The sequence below is a fragment of the Bicyclus anynana genome, chromosome 5 (assembly GCF_947172395.1).
Source record: "Bicyclus anynana chromosome 5, ilBicAnyn1.1, whole genome shotgun sequence".
In the NCBI taxonomy this organism is placed as follows: Eukaryota; Metazoa; Arthropoda; class Insecta; order Lepidoptera; family Nymphalidae; genus Bicyclus; species Bicyclus anynana.
The window spans coordinates 2,421,480-2,441,051 of NC_069087.1; the positions used below are offsets into that span (position 1 = coordinate 2,421,480).

The 19,572-nt window shown below is 36.7% G+C and overlaps 1 protein-coding gene across 5 annotated transcripts in view; it reads left to right on the forward strand.

The window, feature by feature from the left end:
* The window catches only part of LOC112047515 (uncharacterized), a 475,328-nt gene that overhangs the window by 263,519 nt on the left and 192,237 nt on the right, over positions 1–19,572 (forward strand). For all 5 annotated transcript variants that reach the window (XM_052881718.1, XM_052881721.1, XM_052881719.1 and 2 more), the window contains one exon: positions 13,923–14,059. In XM_052881718.1, the coding sequence (XP_052737678.1) occupies positions 13,923–14,059 (137 nt within the window). The remainder of the gene's footprint in view (positions 1–13,922; positions 14,060–19,572) is intronic.

Sequence of the window (19,572 nt, forward strand, 5' to 3'; positions counted from 1 at the left end):
AAATTAAGTTAGATAAGATGGGATTTTTACTAATATTTAAGAGTATGGTGTTTATCTTTTGGTACTTACTCGTAGGTATTCTATTTTCTATGATACTAGCTTACGCCGCGCGGTTTCAACAGTGTGGTTCCCGTTCCCGTAAGAATACGGGAATAATTATAAGCCTTTGTCGATAAATGGGCTATCTAACACTGAAAGAATTTTTCAAATCGAATTAGTTCCTGAGACTAGCGCGTTCAAGCAAACAAACAAACAAACTCTTAAGGATTATAATATTATTAAGTTCTTTTTTATATTATACACATCATGTTAAATAGATAAAATATGCTGGTACGTAATTCAATTTTAATAGTTAATATGTATTTATTATTTATTTATTTATGCTCTAATTTAAACAATAACGTAAAACGAATAGTTTTTGAATAAATAAATATTTACTGAAAGGTCAAAGACATATCATCTTACAGAAAATACTCGTTAGGTACGTATTTACTGATAGAAATAATTACTTAATTTCTAGGTTCAGATCTAATTCTTTGTATTTTGCTTTTTAAAATGAACACCCGATTTCGCTGGGTAAACTGCGTCTGTTATAATTTCAAATATTAATTTCTCCTCAATCACCTAATTAATTTATAATGATTTTTTTTTGCTATTCTCCGCGAAAAACCGACAAACCCGTGCGACATTACCGAGGTCCAACAAAATACTCTCTACGTAGGTACCTACGTTTCACCCCGAAACCGGAGCATCCTCAGGAGATGTTGACTCTACAACGTGCAATTGCAATTCTTTGCCGGTTTTTCGCGGATGATAGCAAAATAAATAAATCATTATATATTCAAGATGAACTTCCGCAAAGTAACGCCTGATTCTATCCAAAATCACCTAATTTTTAATAACCCCGGCTAATCATCATCATGAATATCGGATGATGTGACTAGAATTTTACATACATTTCCTATAGTAAAAGCTCAAATAAAGATGAAATCAGAGCTACTCGTAGTTGAATATTTATAGCTACGCTTAAAGTATGATCCAAATATGCAACAGTATTATAAGCTAGTATTTAACCGTTCAAAAGTTAGCGTAGGTTGCATAGAGTAGGATAACTATTACTCACATACGTGACGGGAATACCGAAAGTTTGTGCATTACGCGGTGTATGCGGTCCATGGCGTTTGCATAATGCAGTTTCCATGTCCCCCCGCTGGATTTACGATGTTAACTCGTGATGTATAGGCGACATCCGAATTTCACAAATTTCATTCGACGAGGGATTTATTTTATTCGTAATACGACTGTCTGGGATAAGCGTTAATTATATTATAGTATTGTTTGTTCAGGTACGATCTGCTACTAGTTTTAATTATTTATTCATATGCACGTTTGGATTTTGTTTTGAGTACAATTAATTACGAATGATCGGTCGCATTTGACTATAATCTCACCCGATGGTAAGTGTAGATATAGTCTAAAATGAGTTCTTATATTTTGTTTGTTTTCATATTGTATTTATTTACTAGCGGACGCCCGCAACGTCGTCCGCCCTTAGACCTCTTTGAACCAGCCCTTACAGTAAACATGGAGTAACTTCTCCCGTTTCCCAACATTTCCCTTCACTGCTCTGCTCCTATTGATCGAAACGTGATGAAAAGTATACTATAACCTGCCCAGAAGTATGAAAAATAATTGTACCAAGTTTCGTTAAAATCCGTCGAGTAGTTTTTGTTTCTAAAACGAACATACAGACAGACAGACAAAAATTTTACTGATTGCATTTTTGTATTGATCACTAATCACTCCCTGATAGTTATTTGTGAAATATATTTTATGACCACTCTACAGATTCATTATACTTAAGTATAGGTTAAGATATCGTTTTTTCTAATGTTTACTAAAATATGCAATAATTATACATTGAATCCTTTATTTTTTATAACCATCACAAGTGACACAACTACTGACGTTTTGGTAAGCTGTTCTAATTACTAAGCCCCTAATTAGCTAATTAAAAACTCAGTTGAGGTTTCAGTAATATGTATGACAAACCTAACCTACATTAAACTATGGAAGGACTAAGTAAATCGATTTAGGCTCAAGTTTACCGACATTCGCTTAAACATAATCAACCGTTTAAATAAGTTAAACGCCGTTTAGTGCTATTTTCCTGTTCACCACAGCCCATATGCCGGTTAAGGACGTAAATCGGGCGTTTACGTTAACCGAGCTTGCATATCTCGTTTATTCTTCGGTTAAGACGTCTTTGACAGATATATTTGCAGACTATTTTTTTGTCACGCTCGCATGTTTCATGATGGTTACCAAGGACCCCTCCTTGTGCAAACTATGTTTAATATTTGACGGGCCGGTTCTTAAAACGCCGTTTAAATGAACGTCGGTGAACTCTGGTCTAAGAATATTCCAGTAACAATGAAATAACCCAAAAAATTGGACATCAACATACATAAATTATAACGATTCCCTGTCAATACACACAGACGCTGGCATAATAAATGTGGCTCGTAAAAGTGAACCATTATTTACGGGCGCAATTTTTTTGCTGACAGTACCCACTCCCTTGGGATTATAGCCCTAGCGGATCTTAGTAAATAGTGTTTTTCCCGTTCCATCCACTAAAACCTTTGGTATTCAAACTTAAAGGGGATTTCGTTGGGTGTTACTTAAATGAATACATTAATGGATGTTTCGTTACCTAAAAATAGCTTGTTTGGATTGTTTGGTTTTATGTTTTGAATAGGCTCTGGAACTACTAACCGATTTAAAAAAAAATTTAGCAAGCTACACTATCCCGGGTGCTATAGGCTATATTTCATCCCCGTATTCCTAAAGGAACGGGAACACCAATATTATACACTAATATTATAAAGGCGATAGTTTGTGTGTAAGTGTGTGTGTGTTTGTGTGTGTGTGTGTAATTGTGTAATTGTGTATGTTTATTCCTCCGTTACGCTGCGGCTACTAAAGCAATTTGGCTGAAACTCTTGGAATGGAAATAGATTTTACTCTGGATTAACACATAGTACATACTCGTACTACTCACCCGATTTGTCTGAAATTTTAAACATAAATAGATAAATACCCTGGATCAACACATACTCGTGGGCTACTTTTCATCCCGGAAAAATCTATGGTTCCCGCGGGATTTGTGAAAAACTGAATTCCACGCGGACGAAGTCGCATGCGTCCGCTAGCACTTTATAAATTGGTTCATATCTATTCTGATGTTAGTCGTTATTTAGTTCTTATCTTATCGATGTTTAGCTAACTTAACGGGTTAGTATTTAAACGGTACTAATAGTTTAAAAATAATCAGGATGGTATCAGGTGGTTACCAGGAGTACCATCTTAAAAACGGTCATAAGTTAATGATATCAGCTCGTTTCCTTCGAATACAACCGTTAAGTAAACTAAACAAACTCTTCTATAGTAAGATTCCCGTAAAGTTTTTGACTTACTTATGCATAATTTGATGAAGAACTAAGTTGTAGTTGAATAAAAATCAACTTGACTAAACAAGACTTTCTCAATAGAATAGTCAAGTGGTTAATATTATATTAGGTATAATGGAATAAAAATTGTCACTCAGGTGTTAATGTAAATGTAACCATTCTCACTTTCTTATATGGTTTCTAATCCGTTCCTACCACAAAACTCAATGGATATGTCGTTATTGAATTACAATAAGCAGATTACTACGGAGTGCTAGTTCGAATCTGTCGGTAACGTACATAATTGTTTATTGAATTATTTATAGAATAATCCTTGAGGGAATAAGGGATTTGTTGTGCACGACTTTGTATTTAATGGGGTTGTTAGTTTGGACCAATGTTTGATACCTAGTTGGCTGTATTTGGTCCAACTCAATTAAACCAAATCTATGTAGCAATGAAATTCAATCATCAGCAGTAGATTTTTTTTAACTGAGGTAAGCACATATACCAAATGTATCGAAATTTGGAATTTGCAAATTCCTACTTAAATTCAGGTTCGTAGTGATTTCACGGGACAGGCATTGCATTTTTACATCTATGTAGTGCACGCTACTGATCATCTGTCTTAGTCTATATGTAAATAAAAAAAATATGTATTAAAGTTTATAGGGAACAGACCTTTCTGTAATTTTTTTATCTAAGAGATTACTTTATTCACAGTGGGGAATTCATACTTCATGATCAGACATTAGTGATAATAGCTGCTTGTGAGTGAGAACGCTGTTTTTCAAGGCATATGAAATTAAAACACTTCTAAGTTATTTTTGTTTTGGACATTGGTTAGAATTTTAGATAAAAGAAATTTGTTTGTTATCATCAAACAAACAAAAACCTCAAGACCCCGAAAATTAAAATTTAGCTATAGTTTTAATAAAAGCGAAATGTAATTTACAAAGACATAATATATCGCTGCTTAAAACCAAAAGAAGGGCCCTTTTGTTTTGAAGCAGCGATATGATAATCATAACAATATGTATGTAGAGGAAGCACACAGTTGGATCAAACATTTGGCAAATATGATCCAAGTTAGGAACCTAAATAATGCGTGTGGTATTCACAGTGTAGGGTTATAAAGCAAAGCTCGATCCACAGGGGGCGTGTAGATGACTCACATTTTTTGCTTTCAATACCAGGGGCCCAGGATTAAGGAGATAGTGAATTTAATTAGAATTTGTCTACGGAATTGGATTTTTTGTCGACTGCTTTTATTGACATACGATGAATAATAAAAAGAGAATATAATATTTATATAGAAGACATTTTCTTAAAGTCATAACTAAACCCTTTTTACGTTCTTGTCCAAAAAATACTTTCTTTATAATGCTTTCCACACGTTATGTCACGATTATTCACCTTGCTTGTAATAAGTGTTTTTTGGGTTTGATTTCTAGTTCAGGTTCAGGTGAATTATCAGGTTTATTATCTTATACTTGCTATACTTAGGTTTGGTCTGGTATTAACACGTTCGCTGCGGTACGAGGTCAATTGACCTCGTATGTCTAGCGTGTTCAAGCGTTACGAGGTCGATGGACCTCGGACTGCACCAGAGGAAAGTACAGAAAAATCTGTGTTAAGCTTTTGATTAGTTACAGTCTAAGATGGGACACGCTGTCCTAGAAGGTGCCTTTTCACTCTTGTTTTGAAGATATCCTAGTTATAAGATTCAGGAAACACAGTTTTGTACGGGTCCTAGGGTCTACAACATAGGGATCTGCAACTACGATCGCTAACGCTTCGGAAACTAGAAAGATGTATGGGAATGACATTTGCTATCGACAGGTCACGTGATCTGTCATTCCCATACATTTTTCTAGTTTTCGAAGCGTTAGCGATCGTGAATGATCGTGAAGCGAAAGAGAATCGACGTGCCATTTGGCTAAAATTAGATGCCTCTAGTTATTTCCCGGTTATAAAAGCAGGTCACGACTTGATGTCAAATTGGACATGTAATAATCGAAAATCCTTTGATTGCACACAAATTAACATGTGCATTTTATTTGCACATTATGTAAATTTTCCCTTTTTGTCCGTTATAAAGCACCCTATCTAATTTGGCGGCTAAAGATGGCGCGTGGCAGTCACGTGTCCGCGTTTCGGCCAATCGCAAGTCATTGTTTAGACTATGACGTCATCATATCCCTCGCTCTGTACGGTAAATGATGGATTGAATAGCACGTTTCATGACGTGTTATTTTCACCGGACCTCTGAAGTAGGGTTGTGTTTTGCGTACGTAGTTTTTATGTATTTATCTAATGGGGATGATGACAGTTTTTTAAATTGTATATAAATTAAGAGTATGCTAATAGTAAAGCAATTTTGTAAAAGTAACAGGGTATCTGCGATTATTGCTTTCGGAGCTACAAGGATTTAAAGGGTCAGATTTGCGGTGCTGCCGCGGATCCCTGAAAAACGCCCCATACAAAATGGTACGAACTAAAGACGTCGTAGATACATAATGATCGTTAGATTTGTATGAGCGTTGAAACAAAATTACTAATATCTTTGTTATTTATGCGTTTATGTTTATAGTTCATTTATTAAAAAACATTGACCTTATTTACCCGAATGTATCATAAAAATCAATATATTCCAACTTAGACATCATCCCCATTGTTAGGCACGCTCTACTACCTAAGCCGTTTAACTTTAGTCCGGTCAATTTAAACATTCGAAGTTACCTAAATTCCAACCAAGTTGAAAATCGGTAAGATTGTTTAAAATATCATTAAAAATAAAATTTGAAAGTTCCCCATTTTTGAGAAAGATGAGGAATTTCAAATTTTATTTTTCTTAAATTTGGTTTAATTTTTTTGGTTTAATTTGACCGGACTATTAACTATCACATTTCACGCAGTCGAGTTCGGTTGTAAAACTTAATAAGTAATTAAAATTATTGTAATATACTTCTTGAACTCAATTCCTTTATTATAATTCCAAGGAATTCACACAAAGAACCAGTCCTAACAAAACAGTCTTGCGGACGATTTCTTTAATAAGAATCCATTTGCGAAGCTGAATTAGGATTGCGCATGCAGTGCCATTGCAGACCAAGTCCAGTCCAATCCAATCTGGTGCACAAATACTATGAGTGTGTACTCGATGTGTTAAACTTAGTTGTTGTTCTCCTCTACCTCTTGAAGAGGTCTTAGCTTTGCATGTTGTAGTAAAAAGTAAGTTTATGCCTTTATTTAATTTTTAACCGACTTCAAAAAAGGAGAAGGTTATTAATTCGTCGCGTATGTTTTTCTTTAATACTCGTAACTTCGTCATTTATTAACTAATTATGATTTTTTTTTTGTTTGACAGAGTATACTTCCAGAATACTACCGTCCCGTTTCATTTTAATAAAAAAATCGGTTAAGTAATTTTGCGTTAAAATCATAATATCTGTTCCATTTTTATCATTAAAGAGTATTAATATATTTGATATTTTACACAGAAAAACGTACGATTAACATAGGGTTACATTTTAGTGTGATGATGAAACATTGGTCGCTTAGACTTAAACTGTAAAAAAATACAACTCTTTTAGTCTCTAGGTATATTTCTTTGCTATCTATCGACTCTCAGTCTTCTAACCCTGAAAATTGCTTTTTAGCTTGACTCTTAAATTATTTAAATAAAATTTAGTGTTAAAACATCCAAACGCAATTTCTACGGGCATGCATAACATATCGCCGAATTTTCCGTATAAACAAATGTTGTTCAGTTTGTTCATGAATATACAGAGCACACTTGCTGAGCAAGATTTACAATATTTGGCAAGTCGTTGTTTGCCTTCTCACTCTGTCCCGTGAGGGGAACGTTTAGCCCTCATTCGCACGAGAGTTTTTTTAACGGACATTAAAAAGGCGTTTAAATCATCATCATCATTATCAGGCGATGGACGTCCACTGCTGGACATAGGGCTCTTGCATGGACCTTCAAGCATAACGGTCTCGAGCCGCCAGCATCCAGCAGTTTCCTGCGATCCGCTTGATGTCCTCGGTCCACCTAGTGGGAGGTTGACCAACACTGCGCGTTCAAATACAATAAATGTATTCCCAAGTACATGTTCACACGACAGCGTTTTTAAGACGCGACGCTTTTTTTTTAACGTCCGTTAAAAAAACTCTCGTGCGAATGAGGGCTTAGTACCTAACGCCTAAACAAACTAGTACTTAAAGAGTGGCTGTCAATAAAATGTATTTGGTTAAGAGCTTAGGAGGGGAAGCTTTGTCAAAGTGTGACTTTGTAAGCTTTTCTTGAGTTGGAAGTAACTATGTATACTTAATGTTCCTCAAATAGACGAGGCGATCGTGGAAGCTTTTTTTTAATTCTTCACTAGCGGACATCCGCGACTTCGTCTGCGTGGAATTCCCGCGGGAACCATTGATTTTTCCGGGACGAAAAGTAGCCTATATGTTAATCCAGAGTAAAATGTATTTCCATTCCAAATTTCAGCCCAATCGCTTCAGTAGCCGCAGCGTAATGGAGGAACAAACATACTTACACGTTAGTGTGATGTGACGTGATTAGTGATTATTAGCCTTTAGCAATCTCACCTGATGGTAACTGATGATACAATCTACGAGTAACATGGAAGCGGGCTAACTTGTTGGGAAAATGATGAAAATCCACACCTCCTCCATCCTAAACGCTACATTGCTTGGCGGTACATCTTTGCCAGTAGAGTGGTAACTAGCCACGATCGAAGCCTCCCACCAGCCAGATCTGTACCAATTAAGAAACCTTCAATTAGCCGGGGATCGATCCCACCACCACCACCGTCCACCCGACCACCACCGTCTTGTAAATCCACCGCGCATATCACTGCGCTACGGAAACTATGGCTAGAGTTCCTTTGTATGTCTTTTAAGTTCAGATACATCATAGACTGTATTAATTTCGGCTTCATCATAGACTGCATATACTTACGAATAATATCAGGCGAGATCACTTTCAATGAGTAACTTGTCGTTAAATGAAAAACACATTTTGGTTGTAATAAGAAAACGAAAAATAATATATATTTTTTTTTTTTTTTAATACAAAAGCCTTTATTATGAAAAACATTCCTTGTAGTAACTTTAGTTACTTACTCCACAATGATTTTCCAAATACATCAGTCTTATTTCACCATTTACAACTTTTATGAAATATTATAAATTTTTTTTGGGAAATCCCATTAAAATACCTGTCCAGTTGTGGACTTTCATTGGCCGATGAAAGTCCACAACTGGACAGGTATTTTATACAGTGTATGTACAACATTAAAACATATGATTCAGGCATCTGAGTATATTAATTATATATATAGTATATATTATATATATAGTATATATTATATATATAGTATATTTATCACCAGAAATTCATCATTATAGCTAAGATTTTCTTTATTCTAATACGTATTCAATTCATTCGTCTGTTAAAAATTTACATCATCATTATATTTCATTTTTTAGAGATGCAAGAACATTAAGCGTAATATAAGAGAAAATAAATCATCTCGAATGGAAGGAGGAGTATAATTTCTGACTTTATAAATCGTTTTGTTTATTAAAAGAGCGTTTTTTTCCAACGCGATGAGGCGATCAATCATCGACGACAACGGACGGACTTTTTGAATGTTTTCACGTTATTTTCAACGTAGCCTGAAAATACTTTTATATTCAAAACAAACTCCCTTTTATAAGCGGATGCCTCGCGGTTTCACTCATATAGTTCTCGGTCCCGTCAAATATAGCCCATATTACTCGCTGTTAATGTAGCTTTTCATTAGTGAAAGAATTTTTAAAATCGGTTCAGTGGTTTTCTTGTGAAAGCGAAACAAGCAAACAAATTCACTTTACTAGCAAACGCTCCGCGGTTTCACCCAAAAAAAAAATCAAAAATCATTTATTTCAAGTAGGCTCAGTTTACAAGCACTTTTGACACGTCAGTTGACTATTTGTAAAGATTCTACCACCGGTTCGGAAGGCAGGTTCTGCTGAGAAGATACCGGCAAGAAACTCAACAGTTGCTCTTTTGAAAAAGTCATACAGTATTACAATTTACATTTGATAACAATTAAATTACAATTTCTTATAGTTTTTTTTCCTGTGTGAAGGTGGAAGCTGATCCAATGGCCTCCAAGCACCTTTGTCGTTAAGGAACTCATCAATAGTGTAGTAACCTCGACCAAGTAAATGTTTTTTAACACATTGCTTAAAGTTGTGCATTGGCAAGTCCATCACAGTCTTGGGGATCTTGTTATAGAAGAGTACACCCAAACCCACAAAAGATTTCCCCACAAAAGAGAGACCCGCATAGTTTCCGTTACGGTAGAAATACGAGGATAAAATATAATCTCTGTCACTCAGAAATAACGTAGCTTTCTGTTGGTAAAACAATTTTCAAAACAAAATCAACTCAGTAAATCCAGAGATTACCCCCTATAACACCACAAACTTTAGTTCTTTATAATAGTACAGATTAGCAGAAGCCCCGCGGTTTTGCCAATGTAGTTCGTGATCCCGTGGGTATACGGGGATAAAATAAAGCCTATAGCCTAGTATTCTATACCCCTATAGGCTATAGGTTATAGCCTATATGGGTATATAATACTTGGAAAAGATGTAGCTTTCTAAGGATGAAAGAATATCAACGACGTAATATCATCTTTAAATATTACTAACCACCTATGTAATACCTACTCCTGTGTAATACTCCGGTCTTCACGGGCCCCGATGGCGTCGCCCCCTGTCAACGTCAACTTGACATCTGACAGTTTGACAGGTGTGAAACATTGGGTGATATTCGATGGAGCGCTTCATTAGACTTCCGTTAGAAAAAACATTTCTATTAAGTCTCTCCCCCTTTTAACTAAAGTGTAGCCGCGTTGTATGACATGTTGGTTTTTGTCGTTTTCTTTTGAAATAATTTTCCATTATTATAGTGCATTAACTGCCTCGTTAGTTTATTTTTATTTATTCTTTATAAGTTAGCCCTTGACTACAATCTCATCTGATGGTAAGTGACGATGCAATCTAAGATGGAATCGGGCTAACTTGTTAGGTGGAGGATGAAATCCACACCCCTTTCGGTTTCTACACAACGTCGTACCGGAACGCTAAATCGCTTGAAGGTACGTCGTACTCGGTAGGGTGGTAACTAGACACGGCCAAAACCTCCCACCAGCCAGACCTGGACCAATTAAGAAAACCTCAATCGGTCCAGCCGGGGATCGAACCCATGACCTCCGTCTTGTAAGTCCACTGCGCATACCACTGCGCCACGGAGGCCGACAAAAATTTCAGTGATTAACTTATTAGATTATTTCGGAGAGTAACAGGTTCTTTTCAATACAGAGCTCCATCACCATTCTACCACAGAACAGCGAGACACCGGCAAATTGGCATCCTTTTGTCCAGTCGAATCGCACAAAACGTTTCGCAACGTTTCTAATAAGAACAGCGAAGATGTGGAATGCCCTTCCGGCTTCTGTGTTTCCTAACACTTATAATTTGTGCACTTTCAAAGAAAGAGTGAATAGGCATTTTCTAGGCAAGTGTGCTCCAACCTAGTCCTCTATATTGCTTTCCACCAGGCATTTTTTTTTATTCTTTTTTTATTATTTACAACCTTGACTACAATAATAATAATAATAATAATTTTGTACTGGGCGTGAGAGTTTAATTCATTTGGATAATAATAATAATAATAATAATATTTATTGATTCACTAGTACACATAAAAATAATTTACATAAGTCTGTGATCTCCACACTAGGATTCCCTGTATTGTGGTAATCACTTTCTTCCACAGTAGTGAAACAACAATCTCACCTGATGGTAAGTGATGATGCAATCTAAGATGGAAGCGGACTAACTTGTTAGGAGGAGGATGAAAATCCACAGATGAGACATGATAGTCAAGCGCAAGTCTATTAAGAATAAAAAAAATATATGAGATCCGTACCTAGGTTTAAATCCTGGGTCGGACTTCGAGATATTAAGTTTTCTTTTAAGAAATTAAAAAATATATTTGTCTGAATAATTACACCGTTATAGTTTTTTAATTACTTACATCAAAACTGCTGCGTCGCTTGTAAGGTATTAAAAGTGTAAAACTTTCTCAAAGTACTGTCTCATCCTTAATTGCTTACCTTTTTAATAAGTTGCGGCCAAAATAATATTTAATTTCCCGGTCTACTGGGGCCAAATGAACTGAAGCCAAGATACGGCCAAGACTAATTTTCAATTAAAACTTCATCAAACTTTAAGCTAGGATCCCACTTAAGTAGGTAGTTTGTAATTCATAAGCGGTAGCGAAATTTTATACAAGAAAACTTTTGCTACAATAAATTATTTTGAAGATGACCGTTTTTTATCTGTGCTTTAAATACTGATTAAAACTTTTTGCGGAAATAAACTACCTGCATCAGCAATTAAGCTTCCATGATAAAACTTGAAATGTGTAAACATTAAAGTAGATATAACATCTTGAAGTGTCTTGCGTTTTTCATAAATTTAGTTCCTACACAGTTAGATTATTTTGTCAATTCATAGCTATTATTATGTCTTTATCATTGTGCGAATCATTCAGATCATAGCGAAAATAACGTCCATGTAATATGTTTCCACTATTAAAAGGGATTTCTCACCTTACTTCAGTATTATATTTGTATCTTCTAATCACTACTCTCGTATTATTAGCTTTTTAACTAGCTTTAACTAGCTTTTTACAGCAGTATTTTCACATGAAAATGGTGACATGGATTCACAAGCGAAAAACTTATTATAAATTAATATGACTGTTATTAAAGTCTCTTTTCACTCACCGCTTTTGACTTGTACCACAAAAACAAGATAAAATCTTCGCTAAACCAAGTAAACTGCAGGTAAGTTCGCGATAGGGCTCGTAGCGAATGTAAACGTTTATTCGCCCATTAATCGGGGACATTAGCTGGGATGATAATTATGTTCAACTCGTTCGTGCCTTTAATGGCAATTACGAGTAAACACACGCGAGAACTTATTATATCGAAGTTTATCTCGTATGTTGTAATGTATAAGTTGGTGTAAATTTTGGTAATAACGGTAATAAATAGCCTATCATAGATTCTAAGACAGAACCAAAATGATTTCTGATAGAATAACCTTATTTTTAACTGACTTCAAAAAAATACGACGCGTATGTTTTTTTTTTAATTTTTGTTACATCATAACTTCGTCATTTATTAACCAATTTTGAAAATTCTTTTCTTGTTTGAAAGAGTATACTTTCAGATTGGTTCCATTAAATTTTCATGAAAATCGGTTTACTAATTTTTTGTTAAAATCAAAATAACTGAAATACGTCTTTGAAGTCGGTCCAACTTTTATGTCAAAAAGATTATTGTCAGTTGTTTATATCGACGTGAACTTATTAAAGTTTCGCTTAATAATAAAGCTAGCTAGTATGCGGTTGGTCATCGCAGGGTTAGATTTTTCCACTATTGGTCGCCAGAGCCTATTCAGTTAATCTGTAGGGTTGTCTATTGGGGAGGTTGACTGGAACTAGCCTCCTAACAACCCAGCATACCTAAAAGCTGTAGCGTGCGCAAGATTTTTAACTAGGGTAGGCAAATTACCTACCGCTATCATACGTTCACATTTTTGCGCACGATGTCACGCCACGCGGCTCGACTTTTCGCGACTTGTACTCGTAGATAATTAATTATATAATAGTAAATTATAATATACACGTACATACAAATTCTACAAAATCTAAAATTGCTTCCACTACCATAAGTTCCTAAATATCTTTAGAAAATATAAGACCCTCATGCATAGTAAGTAGTTAGGTGCAAAAGTTTTTGAAAATTCAGTGTCTACCTATCCCTAATTGAAAGCTACGATAGCTCGCAATTTATCTGCGGCACCAGCCCGTATATCCGGAAAAGAAAGTCCCATTTCAATAACATCAAACCGTGACGTCAGTGTCACGTGTGACGTCACAAGTGGGCGACGTGGCGAAATTGGATTTTTATCGGATCCGCCGATGGAATGATAGAATACGGCGCACCCCGGATGCGGGCCCGGAGATGGCGCTCTCAGCCCATTGTGTAGCATAGGGGTTGAATGTTGGGCTATTTTACTATGCTTTGATTTTATTAATCATTATTATAAATCCAAAATCCCGACTGCTTAATGAACTGAAAAGAGAGAAACAAGTAGGTATCACAATATCTGTATAAAGTTTTGACTAAATTCTTTGTGGTGCTGCAGGCGGGGGCAAATACTTTCTTACGTGCAAAGAATGAAACACCAATGTTTGTCACCGTTGAACAAAATCCACAGTTTATTTGGGTTACGGGTCTCAAGCCCGTTGAACTACGGGAGGAGAAGACCCGCACGACGAATGTCTCGCTTGTTGTTGTTACAACGGTTGTGTTGTTGCAGCGCGAGGGAGCGGCGCGCAACGATGCGGAGCGCGAGCGGCGCGCGCGCGGCGACTGGGAGGCGCGGGCGCGCGCTGCCGAGGCCGACGCGGCGCGGCTCGCGGGCAAGCTGCACGCTGCACAGCGGGAGATTGCCAGGTATACACACTTGCATGGCTTACACAAACGCATACATAGATAGCACACAGCGTGAGATTACAAAGTGACAACACATACATGGCTCACAAGGGAGCGGCGTGCGATATGAGCACCAACATGTATACGTCGACTTAGTGGAGCAGTCGCACGTTTCCGAAGCCAACGCGGCTCAGTAAGCACTGCACCATGCACAGCGGGAGATTGCCAGGTAATCACACTTACGTGGCTTACACAAACACATACATAAATAGCACACAGCGTGAGATTCCAAAGTGACAACATATTCATAGCTAACATACAGCGGGAGATTGCCAGGTAACCACACTTACATGGCTTACACAAACATACATAGATAGCACACAGCGTGAGATTACAAAGTAACAATATACCTTATCAGCCGATAGACGTCTACTGCTGGAGATAGGCCTCTTCCATAGACCTCCAAGCAGAACGATCTCGAGCCGCCAGCATCCAGCGGCTCCCTGCAACCCGCTTGATATCCTCGGTCCACCTAGTCAACACATACATAGCTGACAAGGGAGTGGCATACGATACTGAATGCCAGCAGCATGTATGTGTCGGCTTGGAGGAGCAGTTGCCCGTTAACGAAGCCAACGCGGCGCAGAAAGCACTGCACTGCATAAAGAAATTGCGAGGTGACCACTCATTTATATCTTACACACATGACACAACATAAGATTGCCAGGTGACTACATATACATAGCTTACACAAAACGAGAGATTGCCAGGTGTCCACACATACATAGCTTACACAAAACGGGAGATTGCCAGGTGACCACAGGACCCGAACTCAGCACTTTCGTAAAAAAGCCCCTACATAGGCGAAGCAACAAAGTTAGTCGTTTCGCCCATGTCCAAAAAATAAATAAAGCTGTTAAGACTATACCTATTAGACGTCCACAGGTTATACATTTATACATTCTCATTTTTACTCACGTATCTGAAACTACTCTGCAGTACTAAATGATTATGGCCTGTGACGTCAGTATTATAGTCTCCTAATACCGAATCACTTAACTAAATAGATGTGAAAATAGGCGAAAAAATTCAATTTCCGGAACCAAGGGTCCCAGCAAATTGGGTCAAATGTATAACGGTCCCCGAACCGTAAATCCCAAAGTTCGAATTTCGAACAGTTACGGCCCATCGACCAATCGGAGGAACGCTTATCGCTATCCAATGACACCGGCCTGATTACCGGCACCGTAAATTTGAAAATTGAACCAAACTTCGTTAATTACCGCACTGAGAAATTGCGCTGATATTCCAGTCACAGTCGAACACGATTCCAAATTCAATTTTAAACGTGCAGAAATCTAATTGTTTAAAAAAAATAAAGAATTGATTGGTATTCAACATTAGCATCATTATATTGTCTGTTCTACTGTTCTAATGCAGGTTTGCAGGTTTTCTATACTAATATTATAAAGAGGAATTCTGTGGTAGGTATCGTTAGGGGCTATCTCTGGATCTACTAAACCAATTTTGAAAAATCTTTTACCGCTAGAAAGCCACGTTCTTGGCGGGAACTACACGGGAGAAACCGCAGGGCGACGGCTAGTGATAAAATTAGTAGGGCAGTGTAATACTAACACTTCCCTTCACCGTGCTCTTTTTAATAATTTCTTAAACTCGTAATTTCATAGCTCGACCCACGACTCGAATCCAAGATCTGATATAATATCCTAACCACTGAATCAATCAAGCTATTCTTTTTTTATTCTTTACAAGTTAGCCTTTGACTACAATCCCACCTGATGGTAAGTGACGATGCAATCAAATATGGAAGCGGGCTTACTTGTTAGGAGTAGGGTGAAAATCCACACCCCTTTCGGTTTCTACATGACATCGTACCGGAAGGCTAACTCGCTTGGCGGTAGTAACTAGTCACGGCACTAGCTAGACCTGGACCAAATTAAGAAAACCACAATAGGGCCAGCCGGGGATTAAACCCAGGACCTCCGTCTTTTAAATCCACCGCGCACAACACTGAGCTACGGAGGCCATATTAAGAATAAATTATTCGAGTATATCAAAAAAAGCTATACACTTTTCGAACATTGATTATAAGGAGGATTGTAGATAAGACGAATTTATTAACTTGATTAAATGTACGCTTTTAGTCATAAAAATTGAAACAAAACATAATTTACAAGCGCAGATAAAAGACCAAAAACCTTCGATAACGCAATTACGCACCATTTAAACCGATTTCGAGTCGATTTTACGGCGTATTAAATTAAAGTGAACGCACTCGATTATTCCGATCACGTATCGATATCGCACTTTGTCGATACATTAGCGCTAGGGATGTTATTAATGCTTGACATGTTATAAAGGAATTCCTTTCCTTGTACACTGTACGTGTTATTATAATAATCGACTTGAGAAATTCAAAAGTTATCTCTTTTCATCATTAATCCCTGGCTTTCTACATACCTCCTTATAAGAGGAGACGCCCTTAGAATGTCGTTCCGACAATCTCTTCTGCTTCTGCCTGTAGGCTTCTGTGCTCGCCCAAAACCCCGGTGACGGTTATAGAAAGTATATAGGGGTATATACAGGGTGCTCGGGAGTATTTCCCATAACTCTGGGGATATATTCTTTACCGAAAAGTAATCAAAAATGCTCAAGAAACACGTGTTCTAAAATTAATATTTTTGGGGTAAATAATATTTCTTTTGTAAATAGATCATATAATGTGTTTAAAAGAATTCCTTATAATTATGACGTAGCCAAGTTTGACATATTTTAAAATGCAAGAATAGATAAAGGCGTGTGTTACATGGGTAATCATTTTCTTTGTATAAAAGCACAAAAAGTTTTTATTAATTAGTTAAAATATTAGTTATGCAGTTCAGTTCATATAAATGGACTAGTCAACACCTTGAAGTTATGGGACATACTCCCAAGCACCCTGTATAGGTCAAGTCTGTCAGAAGGCAGATCCTTTCTACAGTGAATCTTGTAAACTAACCCCGCTTGATATAAACGATTTTAAATCCAATCATGCCGATAAGTAGAGGTAATTGAAAATTAACGTAGCCCGTGTATTTAATTAAATGTAATGAATGTACCACTTGAACCATGAACCACCATCATTTAAATGTATTGCCATTTGTTGAACCATGAACCAGGACCACAGATCAAAACGAGCTTACTGTCACTCCGAGCTGTGAACCAGCGCATCTGCGACGGTCACAAGAGGGAAAAACAAATTCAATCCGTCAAAATACTACCCCGGGCGAGATAAAACGATTATTGCGGTCTAAAAAACATTGATAGCTGAGTATTCTGTTTTTATACGTATTGTATTGTAAGCTTTTTGGAGGACGATGTAAAAGGTCTGTTATTTTCTAGGTTTTTCTTTTTTCGTGACTGTTTTTACGTTCAGCCTGCGATGGTCAGTATCTTTGTATTTTTTTTAATTTAAAAGTTTGTCGATGAAGTCTATGCTCAATACTCATAACATAGATAAGTAGATGGGTACCTACTCATACGGTGGGCAGCTTTGGATTTTGGAGTTTGGATCAAGGTGGCTTGTGGCAGATTATAATGTTTCAGATTGTGAATTGTGTTGATTTAACTTTAACCTAAATAAAAAAATCAATACAAATAAATAAAATTAAAGTGTCCATTTGTAATTCTAAATAAATAGATTTGTACCTACTAATACTAACATTAACTTATATATAGAAAAATACACCAATAGGTATAACTAACACATTATAAGCGTATTTTCATTTTCACATGCGATACTTTTTCCGAAATGTAATTTTTTTTGCGTGTCTGTCTATCATGTTATCTATGTTTGTTCCGACTAACCTTAGACAGCTGGACTAATTTTAACTCCACTTCACTTCACTTGTACATGAATAATTTAGTTTTTTAATTCTACGTCGACAAAGTCGCGGCTACATTTTGTATGGTCATAAAAGCATTTCACTATCTCTAACTAACTAACTAACCATGCGTTGCTAAGCAACACAACAGAAAACCACAAAAGTTATTCACTTCCAAAGTTCTGCAATGCATAACTGATCTTATCACACCGCTCCCTTCCTCCAGTCAATTACAGCATAAACTAAACAATATATCACACTCACCATCAAACGGCATCATTTTTTATGACGCTGCATCGCATACAAACAAGGCGCGGCGATATATAGCTCGCCGGGGAATAGAACCCGGGCCTACCGCACCGTACGTGAGCGCACTGACAAGTGCGTACTTTACATCATATCTTGTGACTGACTTTTCTAAATCAACATCTATATTAATACTAGCAGACGCCCGCGACTTCATTTCTATCAGAAATCCTGCGGGAACTATTTCTTTTGGGATGAAAAGTAGCTTATGTGTTAATTCAGAGTAAAATCTATTTCCACTCCAAATTTTAGCCAAATCGCTTCAGTAGCCGCAGCGTAAAGGAGGAGCATATATAATATTATAAAGGCGAAAGTTTGTGTGTATGTTACACACAAACTTTCGCCTTTATAATATTAGTGTGATCAGAAAAGAGGGAAGATTTGTATTTTTCTATGTAACGCATAAACTCAAAAACTACGGGGCTGATTTGAAAAATTCTTACACTGATAAAAAGCTACATTATCAGAAAGTAACATGGGCTATATTTTATTCCCATATTCACACGGGAAAGCGCGAGGTTCTGCAGCTAGTCGATAATAAAATAAATTAATTATAGCGTAGAAACAATTTTCCGTTTTTTTAATAGAGTTATCATTAATAGTTTTTAAATAGGATAGACTTATGGTTGCAGAATGAACTCTAGAACAGAACATTTTAGTCTTCGTTATTTTGGAATTCCCTTAATTTTATTTTTTGTATTTGAGCAAACAATTAAAAAGGAAGGACATCATGTGCTTGCTATATTTGCAGCCATTTTTTTGTTGTGGGAAAACCCCATGAATACCACCGTACAATGACTTTATGACTAAAAACCCCATTAATTACCATCTCACTCCACGGAGACTTAAGAATTAATATACCTACGATGTCCGCCAAACTTAGTTATTGTGACCAACAGTGGCTTGGACTGGGTTGACAGGTTTATAGGGAACATTTCTACAAAAAAAAAACAACTAATCCAATAAAAACAAACAAAATACCTTAACCGTGAACTTTCGATTCCGACCTAATCCACCGTTTCTATTTACGGCATGCCCCCTCTTCATCGTAAAATTTATAAATAATAAACGACCGATGCTAAGAACAGACAAAACAATGTTCCGAATGTCCATTAAAATTCCAACCTTGTCGTCCACAAAACAGAGTTCAAAGTCCCCATTACTTATGAAAAAAATAGGCAACGTTATGCAATGTAAATTGGATTGTATTACGAGAGGGATGCGGTTGAAAATAGAGGAATCATTTTCATAAAAGCACATGCGTTATCATATGATGCAAGATAATTTAATGTAGTTCAGTGTACTTGAAATTAGTAATGTGCATCATATCATGTAAACGCATCG